Genomic DNA, 12,313 nt, shown 5'->3' with positions numbered 1-12,313 from the left:
TATCAAAGGCTAAGGAGAAGAGGTGCAATGACTACCTAAACTGTAAAAAGAGAGCACCTGACACACTTGTATAGGGAGGGAATTTTGGGGGTCATTATGGAGAAGCCTGTTTGCAGGCCCTCACTCCACACACATATGCCTCTGAGGGAGATGGCACCAAAAGAAGAACTTGTTCTGCAAGTTATAACATCCTGATTTGTGCATTTGACAATTCTTCTATTGACTGTCCTATTTAATCTTTCTCCTTTATATTATCCTCAGTATTTAATAATAAGGAAATGTTATGGTTGAAATCCCATCTATTAAATGGAGCTATAGGTGGCGCAGAGTGGTAAGCGGCGGTAACGCAGCTGAAGCTCTGCTCAAGGCCGGAGTTCGATTCCAACGGAAGGAGGAACTCGAATCTCCGGTAAAAGGGGTCGAGGTCCACTCAGCCTTCCATCCATCCGTGGTCGGTAAAATGAGTACCCGGCATATGCTGGGGGGTAAAGAAAGGCCGGGGAAGGAACTGGCAATCCCACCCCATATATATGGTGTGCCTAGTAAATGTTGCAAGACGTCACCCTAAGAGGCGGAAACGACTCACACTATAAGTGCGGGGACACCTTTACCTTTATAGGAAGCACAGCTTGCAATTAAAACTATTTCATATCGTTCTACATTAAAAAATTTAAATGTTTTAGTCAGGTCTGTGCAGTAAATTCAGGAGCAGTGTCCAAGTGATTGTTCTTGGGCAACTGTAACCCTGAATTAGTTGAGCTGGACTTCCTCTTCCTTAGTATCAACTCATCTATATCTTCTAATGGATGGGATGCCAGCACAGTGCCCGTGAAGGCCTTCATTGGCATCCCCAGCAGGAGCCCTAAACTCTGAGCTTTATTTTTTTTTAAAAGTAAGCCTCTCGCCCTCCTAGAAACAAAGTGTGCAAGTACCCTGTGAGATGAGCCAGACTACCAGTGGTTTTTAGCTAATGAGCGGTGAGAACTGTGATAAGTGAGTTGTTTGGACACCAGACAACAGGAATCTCTGGGGTCCTAGACTGCTCTTTTCACCTCCTCTTTTGTGCACTTTTTTCCTGCTTCTGACTTATTTTCTAGTCCTTGGAATCTCTGTAGTTTTTCTTTCCTTTTTTCCTAGCAGTCAGGATGCATCTTTTCTGTGGTGGGTTTGTCTGAGATCAGGTAGTCCCTAGAAGTTATTTTCTGCAAAAACTACGCAATAAGTGTGGGTGGAAGTTAAAAGAATCCTCTCCCCACCCCACCCTGGGCAAATGTGAAAACTTTGCAGAGAAACTTACATGTGTCTCTTGCTGTGCAGGAGCTAAAAACCAGGCACTCATTCAGTATGTGTCTGCTCAGAAATAAGTTTCTTTGTGTTTAATAGGGCTCTCCCAGGTTAGTGGGGATAGGATGGAAGTCTAGGGTTTAGTTTAGGGTTGGCATTGGGGGGGGGGGAAACAGTGCCTTTAACAGCTATATGGCAGGCAGAAAGTCAAAATGTTAATCATCTAGTGTGGAAATACAATTACGGGAAAAGCTTCACCATGACTGTATTCTCTCCTTTTGTATTATGCGAAGCTCTCCCCCATGGTAGCCATTTTGTAACTAGTGCCCATAGCACTCTCCCAAAATTCAAAATGTGCCCACTGGTCCAAAAAAGTTGGCAACTCCTGTTATGAGGCAGGGCCATGGAGCCTGCTAAACTACAATTCACACCCCACACCCCACACCTAATGGTATGGCTGGTGATGCTTTCCCACGAGGTTTTGTGCGAAGAGTAACAAGGGCAGAAATTAAGATACAAACTAAAGCTACTTGTGTGGAGCAGACTGAAGGAAATCCAAACTTTCCCCTCTCAGCCCCTTCACCAGGAGATATGGAGGAGAGAAGTGTCTCGCAGAGCATTGATCCTTTTAGACTAAGATGGGCAAAGAGGTACCAAGGGGATTCGTGTGTTTAATGCAAGGTCTGCATGTCTGTGCTCACAGCTTGTGTGTATGCAAGCTTCAGGGGCAAGGGTCAAAAGTAATTCCTCCAACAAACTTCTCAAAGCTCAGCCCTTTTATCACACTAGATCAGCCCTTTACAAAAGAAAATGCTGAAACCAGGGAAGTTATTGCCATGCCACAAGCATACTGCATGCTATTCTCTAAGGCATTTCTGACTGGAGAGGGCATTAAAATGGATAACAATAACATTGATGAATGTTGCAATCTAAATATAGTATAGATTGATGTTTGTTACACATTTTTAAAGGTGTGTACAGATGTACGTAGCTTCAGTAGTGAGCCTCCTGTGGAAATGTACTTGCATTCATTTAGATAATATAAACCTTCTCACCTAGATTGGGTTTGGGGGATTTTGTTCTGATTTTTGGGAGAAGCCAGATTTGCACTGACTGGCCAAACCTTTTGTAAGTAAAAGCCAATTTGAACCTCCCCACCCCACCCCACCCCACCCCACCCCACCTGACAGTTCTTGATTAAAAACAGTGTGTAAAACCCCTTTAGTTTAGTTTTTTTTTTAATGTCAAACAAAATCTTGATCAGATTTGCAAGGCTGGGAAGAGAGAAACCAAAATCAACAGCACACCTGAACTATCTGGGCAAACAAGAGAAGTCAATCAATATTAGATCCACAAATTGTAAGTGTGTCTTCACAGGAGTAGTGTAGGTGCTAGTGTGAGAAGTAGCAGCTTACTCTGTAGCCAGAAAACCTGGAATCGCTTCTGATCAGTTATGTCTGTATGCACTCACATATGCTATAAAACCTAGCCGAGTCTCTTCAAGTAACAACTTGAACAGCAGGTGTTCATATGGGAGGTTCCACGGTGAAAGGGGAGAGTGGGATGCAGTGCAGCATGAAGTTTATTTGGAAAAATCTGAATTGCAGACCCTAGACTGGCTGTATGTTATGCTTGCTGTTGAAAGAAAACAAACCTGAATCTTGCTGTTAGTGCTTCACTAATTCACAGGTAATAAGTGAATATTAATTTGGAAAAACAACATAAAGTACATGACTTGAAACTACTTGAGGGTTTTTTTCAAGCTGAAGCAAGTTACATGCAGAAGCTTTTATTACTTAACTCTATAAACTTCATTGGTTTTTGCTTTCCTGTGGGATTTAAAACTATTCATATTCCTGAATGTGTTGGGAATCAGCTTCACAGCAGGGAATTCAACACGAGCCTGACCATATCCAGTGAAATAGACATTAGAAACTTATTTGTAAAAAGGCGTCCCCAGATAATGTTTCATCCTGTAGGAAATGGGTGAGCGAGAAAACTTTAATTTTCCATAGTCTGGTATAATACTGTTAACTTGACCTGGGTGACCTGCTTAAGTACAGTGCATGGGAAAATAACCATTTGGCATGGACTTTTTAAGGAATGTTGTAAATTCCAGGATTGGATTTAATTTATTTTCCCCAAACCCTTTGAGAATATTTCTAAAACTAGATAGGATTCATTCAGGCACTTAAAGGAGATTGACACTAGTTTGCAGCTGTTTTCTGGATTTCTTCCAGTTGAGGCTGCTTTCTGAGAATTTGACCATGTATGGATACACAAATTCCTTAAAGTTAATCAAGAAAAGACTAAACTGACCAAGAAGAATGAAATGGTGATGAACTCAAGTTTGAATATTAAATTGGATATTGTGATTAGGATGGTGACTAATATGTCAGGACATTATCTTGTTAGAAATTTAGAAATGCTGGCTGTTCCAAGGAGCACTTCATATAGCAAGATGCACTTGTGGTAGATTGGTACATTGTGTGCTTCTGAGAAAAGAAGGAATGTCTCTCCTAAGACCACTTCTGCTGTGGTAAATGTGTTTATCATTTGAAAACAAAGAAAATTTTAAATTTTAAAGTTTTCTCAGAAAATCCCAGGCTCACTGTCTCCAAAATGTTTAAAAATGAAACAAAAATCCAAACAGACGCCATATAAGGAGAACACTTGGAGGGGTGTAGGAGGGCAGCTGGACTTGTTGACAAGCTCTCCTTCCAATCCAGGGCTCAAACACCAGGAGGGGGAGGGGGAGAAGGTTATTGAGACGGCTTTCTTGCTTCCAATTCAGGGCTATAAAATCTTATCCAACATTTTCCAGTCAAAGTCCGGGGGGGGGAATGATGGTCTAAAAACCATGAGCATTTTTTTTGCATTGGCTTCACTTTTTTGTTGTTGTTCTTTGAGAGAACATTTGAATGAGTTTTGGTGGGCAGAGTTTGGTGGTTAGTTCATATTATTCAGCTTGTTGGTTTTATCGTCTTTACCCAGACTTATACCTGTTTTTGTTTCCATCGTTTTCCATTCAATCAGTCCCATTCACCATCACCATCATCTATGTCTTATTTTAGTTATGTAGGCAGTGTCACACACACAGAACCCCAAATCTGGCCATGTTTTGGGTAGTTTTGTCCAGGGCTGTGGAGTCGGAGTCTTGGAGTCAGAGTCAGAGTCGGAAGCAATTTTGGGTGGAGTTGGAGTCGGACAGTAGAAAAATAGAGGAGTCGGAGTCGAAGGTTTGGCGTACCGACTCCACAGCCCTGGTTTTGTCTTCTGTCTGTGTATTGTGTAAGCCTTGTGTCCATACATCCAGCATTGTATACACACATAGTCAGTGCAGCAGTACATAGAACATAAAATGAGGCATCTGCATAGCAGCTGTGGTGCCAGCAGAGATACAGGTGGCAGAAGTGCTGGCAGTAGCAGAAGCTCCACTGTCCAGACTGGTTCTTCCTCTCCCCCCCCCCCTCGGTTGGGGTAGTCTGTCCTGCTTGTGGTTGTGGTGAGAGCAACCCTAGTGGCTGTGGGAACAAGCATGCTGCAACTGCCAGGAAGCTGTTTGAGGAGGAGGCAGTAGGTACTGGTGGCCGCAGCAGCCTCTCAGGGGCATCCCCTTAGATGGGGAGAGGAGAAGGGAACCCACCCTGCTGCTTGACATCCACATCCCTGAGGAAGATGTATCTGATATTCTCAGCTTCATTGAAGAGGAGGATCTCTTAGGCTGCTCTTCCCTGGGCAGCAGCACTAGTTGATAGAGCACTGGGGAACAGCAGAAGCAGGCACACCCTCCACCTGTGCCATCAGATGCATCCTCTGATACCCCCTCTCCTCATGTGGTGGCACCCCCATCCCCACCTCCAGACCAAAGGTAGCAGCATCTGATCACCACAAAAGAGGCAGAGCATTGTGTAGGACCACTGAGGAAGTGGGAGTAGATTGCCGCATTGTACCTTCTTTCTCTGCAAGCAGGCACTAAGCAGGGGTAAAGATGCATCACATTACAGTACCAGCAGCCTGCTGTTGCACTTAAAGAGGCAGCACCAGTCTGTTTTGCTCCGGACAGAAGCAGACAAGTCTCAGCAATCAGGCAGCAAAGGCAAGAAAGAGCTGCGTACAAGAGCAAGGAGAACAAGTTCCCTGTTAGCTCTCAGTCTCCCACCTCCAAGAGGCTTAGGCAGGCAGAAATTGAGGGCATGGGTTGGTAGAAGTATGGAGCCTATCTGCCTGTCACTGCTCTGCCTTTCAATTCAGTTCTGCACTTAGGAGACTTCTCTTAGTGCATGGGTAGGAAAGTGTCACCTGTCCTCCTTTGACAGTGGGAATTGGAGTTGCACACTCCAAACGGTTTTGTTTTTGGAAATCTTCATGGAACAGACCCAACGGGAGCATTAGAATTGACAGGATTTGAGCACTCACCTGACAAGGAGGCTAGCATGTAGCCCCTGGAGTTACTTGTCTGAAATAGTGGAGCTATCATATCTCCACATTTCATGCACCTCTCTCCCTCCCTCTCTCTCTCCCTCTCAAGCTAGGCCATTTTAATTTCCCGGTACAAATCAATGGGTTTTCCAAAGATTTTTCTGGGTCCTGATCATCCCTGGATGAAGCTGATCTCTATCACCAAATTAGGGCCTACAATGGATTGGGGGAAGGGGGGGGAATGCACAGCTCTAGTAAAGTATGGCCATGGAATTCAAATACCATTGTGATATGCAGGTTATTTTTATTAATCTCCACAATGGTGCAGTTCATTTGAGATACATGAAAGATTTATTTTCCTTTTGACGGCAATAGGATTCATAACATGTTGCTTGATAGTAACTGGAGATTAATTTATAGTGGATTAACAGTAACTAGGGTTTTCAAGGATCTCATCCAGAAACCTTTTGCAATTAAAAGAAACCTCCAGGTAATGTGTAGTTCAGCTCCTCAGGCAACTCACACTAAATTGGATCCACAGATTAGCTCTGATCTCATTGGCCGGGAGGACATAGATGGAGCAGCAGGCAACTCTCACATGGTGTTGCCTCATATCCAGGGCTGTGGGGCCCATGTGCCTGTTTTTTTCACCCTCTGTTAGTGATCTTTGGCAACTGCTCTGTCATTGTAACTAATTAAGTTTGTTGTCTTATTGCTTTGGTTTCACTGTTTGGCTCTGAATAAAATTCTGGAGTGTTCAAGGACTTAGTGAAATCATTATGAATTGTTACTCAGATAAGCAGTGACCTGAGAATATGATCAGATCTACTTACCGTATATTTATTGCATGTTGTATACCAGGGATTGCCAACCTTTTTGGACCAGGATATTTTGAATTTTGAGAGAGTGCTGAGCACACCAGTCACAAAATGGCTGCCAGTGGAGCATGGCATAGTACAAAATGAGAAAGAATACAGTTGTTGCTGCTTCTTCTCCTTCTCTGGACAGTCTCATGTTTACCATGAAAAGTCAGCTGCGTCTGCTGGTCCTGATTGTGGAGATACAGCTGTTATAGGCACAAAAACCCTGTTTTCCTAAATGCCAATCCTAAACCAAAGTCTAGGCTGCCACTTACCTAGGAGTTAGCCCCATTAAACACAAAGATTTATTTCTGAAGTGGACATGTATACCACTATACTGTAAATTAACTCTACAGTGGATTCTTAATGAGTGCCTGGACATCAACTCCTATACAGCAGTAGGCATGCCTAAGCCTCTTTATAAAGTGTGTAAAGTAATGAGACATAGCTCTTATTTCTCGGTAACATCTGAATCAGGAGAGGCCATGCAAGCCTTGGATCAGTGCCTGGACTCAGTGGTGGACTGCATGACAGCCAGTAAACTGACTCTGAATCCTAGCAAGTCAGAGGCGCTGTGAGTAGGTAGATCCTGAATCTGGATAATTGGTCAATTGCCTGCTTTGGATGGGGTTGTACTACATCTGAAAGAGCAAGTTTGTAGTCAGGGGTCCTCCTGCTAGAGGCCCAGGTGATCTCAGTGGCTAGGAGTGCCTTTTACCAGCTTTGTCTGGTAAGACAGCTGCATCCGTTTCTGGACCGAGATAGCTTGACCACTGTTATCCATGCTCTGGTAACCTCCAGGCTGGATTACTGTAATGTGCTGTATGTGGGGCTGCTCTTGAGGTTGGTCCAGAGGCTGCAGCTGGTGCAAAATGTCTTGGCACGACTGCTCACTGGGGCAGGACATTGCCAACATGTTACGCTGCTGCTGACAGAATTAGCCCATTAGCTACCAAGCTAAGATCAAGGTGTTGGTTTTGGTGTATAAAGGACAACAATAGGAAGTGGCTAGCATCCAAACCAAGAAAAAAAGGGGGGCAAAAACCAAGATGCTAGAAAAGTAGGAATTTATTGTATGTTTAAACTCAATGTGTTTCAGCCTGTTGATTTTCAGGCCTTCATCAGGGGAATGCAGGCTAACGAGAAGTTCAAATGAGCTGACCGCTTACAACAGTATAAACCTCCAGGCTGTAGAGGAGGAAAGGAGACATCTGCTTTGGGAGGGGGCATTGAAGGTGCCTCAAAACAGGGAGGAGAGGTGGAGGGTGAAAGAGGGGAAGAACAGCAGTAGCTATAAGAAGCTGAGAGCACCATTTGCAAAACTCTCGCTTGTCTGATTGACTTCATTCTCGGACAGACAGTTTGTGTCCACTCACAAACACAAAAGAGAAAAAGTGAGGGAAGGGCCACCAGACCTACTGAGTAAAAGGTGGAAGGAGACAAGGGAAATACTAATTGCTTTGCCAGCCTCAGAGGAATCAACATACAGTTCAAAGCAGAGGCTTGAATAATGACAAAGCTGCGGCTGCTATTCTTCAAAGACACACCACGTACCAACAGCACGAAGTGCTCTGCAGACCAGTTTGGGGACTTCAGTTCTAGTGAGTACAGATCTTGGAAGAACTCTCCACAGCAAAGATGCATATTAGTTGCTAGGTAAAAAGGAAGGACAAATTACAGAGATTCTAAGGACGACTAGAAAATAAGACAGAAGCAGGAAAAGTGCACTAAAGGGGAGATGAAAACAGAAGCTCTTTAGGACCCCAGGGTTTCCTATCACCTGTTCTCCAAACTACTCATCAGTCACAGCTCTGACTTCACTCATTGGCTAAAAACACTGACAGGAGAGAATAACCTGGCAGCCTTATTTCACAGAAAGCTTAGAAAGGTACTTGCACATTTGCTTCATAACCTTTTTAGGATGGCTAAACTGTTTTGTTTTTTGGTTTTTTTAATGAAAGCTCAGACTCTGGAGCCCCCTCCTGAGAATACCAATGAAGGGCTTTGCAGGTGCTGGGTTGGCAGACCCCATTGTAATCAGTAGAGACAGTCATGTTGATGTTTCTGAATAGTATTGAAGTTCCAGTCCAGATAACGCTCATCGGAAGATTTCTGTGTGCTACTGTGTTTTGTGCTTTCTGTAGTTTCTGGAAAACACAACCTGTACTATCTTAAACTCCTATTTAAATTTTTTAGGAGTTAGGTATGTATGGACATGCATAAGAGTCCCCACATACTCTTCAAAGGGGTTACACCTCCCCCCCCAAAAAAAACACAGACGTTTGCGTGTATGCATGCCTGGTCTAGAGCACAAAGCGGATTGTTGGCTCAGGGCCTTTGAGGAGATTCTTAATTTGAATTTCCCCCCAAACAGCTTAAGCTCAGTGTTCTTCTGGCAAGGTCTGTTTTAACCTCCCAGGAATTTGGGGGAAGTGTTTATAATGTGAAAATAAAGGAAAAACAGGAAGGGAAGAGGGTTACATGACATAAATTATTTAATTTAGTTGAATGGATTTTTAAATTATTTGTTACTATAATTTATTGGTCACTTTTCACATACGGCAGAGTGCCCCAAAGTGACTTTTAAAGTAAAACTTGACTTTTGGTTTATAGGAAGAATGAAACTGCTGTCCAGAAAAACTGCTTTATTTTCTCTCCACATGTTTAATGTTACCAGTTTATGTGCTGTTTAAGATTGCTTCTGAAATTAGAACAGCCATTTTTTGCACAATCTTCGAGGCTGCCTCAATTTGATTTACCAGATCATTAAGATCACATTTGCTTATACTCTGTCTTGGTTCAGATCTTTCAACTCACTTGAGTATGATCGGAATTCTGGACATGTGGGAATTTACCTAATTTTCACATTCTCTCATCTTGCATAGATCTGACTTTTCTAGTCATGAGGAGAGTATGGAGTTACACAGGAGGCTGGAGCTCTGCCCCAGCCACTAGATAATCTTGTTCAGCTATCCTCTGGCTTCTGAGTTTTCAGTGGGGATTGCCCATGAGGGTGCCAACAGGATTTTCTGAAAATTCAGAAGAAAGAGGAGCTGATCAGGAGTCAAGGTTTAGATGTTTGCTTCTCCCTATAACTAGCAGAAGCAAATTATGCAAACTTGCTAAATTCGTAATTTGCTTGTGTGTAAAGATTATGACTTTAATCTTAAGAGCTCATGAGCCAGAACTCAGCTCACAGGATGCTCCCATGGGCAGAAGAGGTGGGGAGATCTTTGCTAGTTCCCCCGTGAGTCCTCCCTCCAATCTGTTCTGGAAGGTTGGTCGATCCTCTGAAATAGCATGAGAGGTGATGCTGGTGGCTGCAGAGGAAAAGGGTTATTGGTGAAAATCATCCCCTCCACACACACAAACTCCCAGCAGCAGGAATTTCCACTAGATCTGAGATACTTCCATAGACTGAAAGAATGTGTTGAAGGACAACTCTGTCTTCCTGTCTATCCAATTCAGCAGAAGTTTCCATATAAAAATGCTTTCAAATTAACAGAAATAAAAAACAAACCTTGGGCAGAATGTGTTTCTTTAGGAAGAATTAATACAAACACACTGTACTTAGAATGTGGTGTTCACTGTTCAGAGTTTTTTACTTGGAGAAATAACATTTTCAAAATAGGATTTTTTTCACATATATATTTTTTGTTTTGTTTTGTTTTAGGTTGAGCAGTCCAAAGTTCTAATTAAAGAAGGTGGTGTTCAGCTGCTACTAACAATAGTTGACACACCAGGATTTGGTGATGCAGTGGATAATAGCAACTGGTAAGCATATTCTTATAGTAGAATGGTGGCTACTAACTCACAACGTTTACAGTCTCACAGCAACCTGTCAAGAAGATGCCTTTGGTAACCTTAAGTATTCTGTTTTAAATACTACTTTTAAATAGTAAATGCTTCCTCTGCTGCCATAAGTTGTTTGTCTGTCAGGACTAGCAGCGACGACCTTAATTTATTAATTGTTTTAGATTAATTGCCCCACAGCCTTGCCAACAACTTGAGGGTGTATGTGTCCTTTTGCACCACTGGCTTCTACTTACTGCGGCCTCATCTCTTACCTGGATTGCCTCAGCTGTTCTCAATTCTTTTTTCTTCTGTTTCAGCAGCTGCTCCTGCATTTGTAGCCAGAAGAATTTTGAGCAAGTTGTCCCTCCCTCCTGATTTTTAAAGGACCACTACCCCTAAAAGCACCTTGGGAGTTTGCCCCCCCCCAATGTTGTTGGATTCCCATCAAGCCCAGTCATCATGGCCAGTGGTCAGGAATGATGGGAGAAGTTGCCCAACAACATCCGTTAGGGGCCATAGGTTTTCCCCATCCCTGCCTTAAAGCCTGAGGCAGGTGAGAAAGAGAGAGAATGGTGTTGTGCGGCTGTTAGAACTCCTCTGCATTCTAGCAGCAGCAGCTGCAATAATAAAAGGAGAAAAGCAATGCATGTGATGGTGGCAGAAGGAGAAGCCATGGAATATAGGAGGGAGAGTACACATCTCCTTAGGCTGCAGCCCTAACCCTACTTACTTGGGAGTAAACTCCAGTGAATTCAGTAGGACTTACTTCTGAGTAGACATGGCTAGGCTTATGCAGATTGCAACTTAACTGGAACCAGTTGTTACTAAACTGCCTAAGTGGCAAATTGAATGTCTATTATAGTAACACCTTCCTATTTACTGAAAATAGGGATAAACCAGTTGAATGCAAATGCTGATTTTTAGCTACCTACAATTCTGGAAAAAGTATTGGTTCAGTGTGAAATACTAAAGTTAAAAGAATTGGTTTTGCGCATAAGGTCATTAAACTTGTTTGTTATCAGAATATCAGCAGTATTTATATGCAGATTAATTAATGTTATGTTGAACAATTTACTGTGATGCTACAGCAGATGTTGTTGTTGTTGTTGTTGTTGTTATTATTATTATTATTATTATTATCTTTATTTATACCCCGCCCTTTTTCCAAACTGGAACTCAAGGCGGCTTCCAGATAAAAATAAGTACACATCATTAAGAACATATAAACATATAAAACATATAAACATATAAAATCAGCATTAAAACAGGATTAAACTATTATGATGTTAAAACCAAATAGATATACAATTAAAATACTGCAACCCAATTTAGGAGTATACAATTAAAACAATAATATACAGCACCCTCTTCAATCACTACCCTTAAAGCTTTCAGTTCCAAAGGCCTGCCGGAAGAAAAAAGTCTTTAGCTGTCGGCGGAAGGACTGCACAGAGGAGGCCATTCTTGCCTCCCTAGGGAGGGAGTTCCAGAACGTAGGGGCAGCCACCGAAAAGGCCCTGTCTCGTGTCCCCTCCAGTCGCACTTGTGAAGGTATTGGGATCGTGAGAAGGGACACTCCTAAAGATCTCAGGGCCCGGGCAGGTTCATATAGGGAGATATGGTCTGACAAATAGCCTGGACCTAAGCCATATAGGGCTTTATAGGTCATAACCAGCACTTTGAATTGTGTCCAGAAACAGACTGGCAGCCAGTGGAGCTGTTGCAGTAGGGGAATTGTATGAGCCCTGTAACCAGCCCCAGTTAACATTCTGGCTGCAGCTCATTGCACCAACCGAAGTTTCCGAACAGTCTTCAGAGGCAGCCCCACATAGAGCACGTTACAGTAGTCTAAGTGGGATGTAACTAAGGCATGTGTCACTATGGCCAGATAAGACGACTTCAGGAACGGGCGCAGTTGGCGCACTAATCTTAACTGTGCAAAAGCATGTAAC

At 43.0% G+C, this 12,313-nt stretch overlaps 1 protein-coding gene across 2 annotated transcripts in view; it reads left to right on the top strand.

Annotated features, from left to right (window-relative positions):
* The window catches only part of SEPTIN7 (septin 7), a 101,304-nt gene that overhangs the window by 26,203 nt on the left and 62,788 nt on the right, over positions 1 to 12,313 (top strand). For both annotated transcript variants that reach the window (XM_061585872.1, XM_061585873.1), the window contains exon 4: positions 10,240 to 10,340. In XM_061585872.1, the coding sequence (XP_061441856.1) occupies positions 10,240 to 10,340 (101 nt within the window). The remainder of the gene's footprint in view (positions 1 to 10,239; positions 10,341 to 12,313) is intronic.

Source organism: Rhineura floridana, chromosome 10 (assembly GCF_030035675.1).
Source record: "Rhineura floridana isolate rRhiFlo1 chromosome 10, rRhiFlo1.hap2, whole genome shotgun sequence".
Classification (NCBI taxonomy): Eukaryota; Metazoa; Chordata; class Lepidosauria; order Squamata; family Rhineuridae; genus Rhineura; species Rhineura floridana.
The sequence above is the reverse complement of the archived record's forward strand: the minus strand, read 5'-3'. Positions and strand labels throughout refer to the sequence as shown.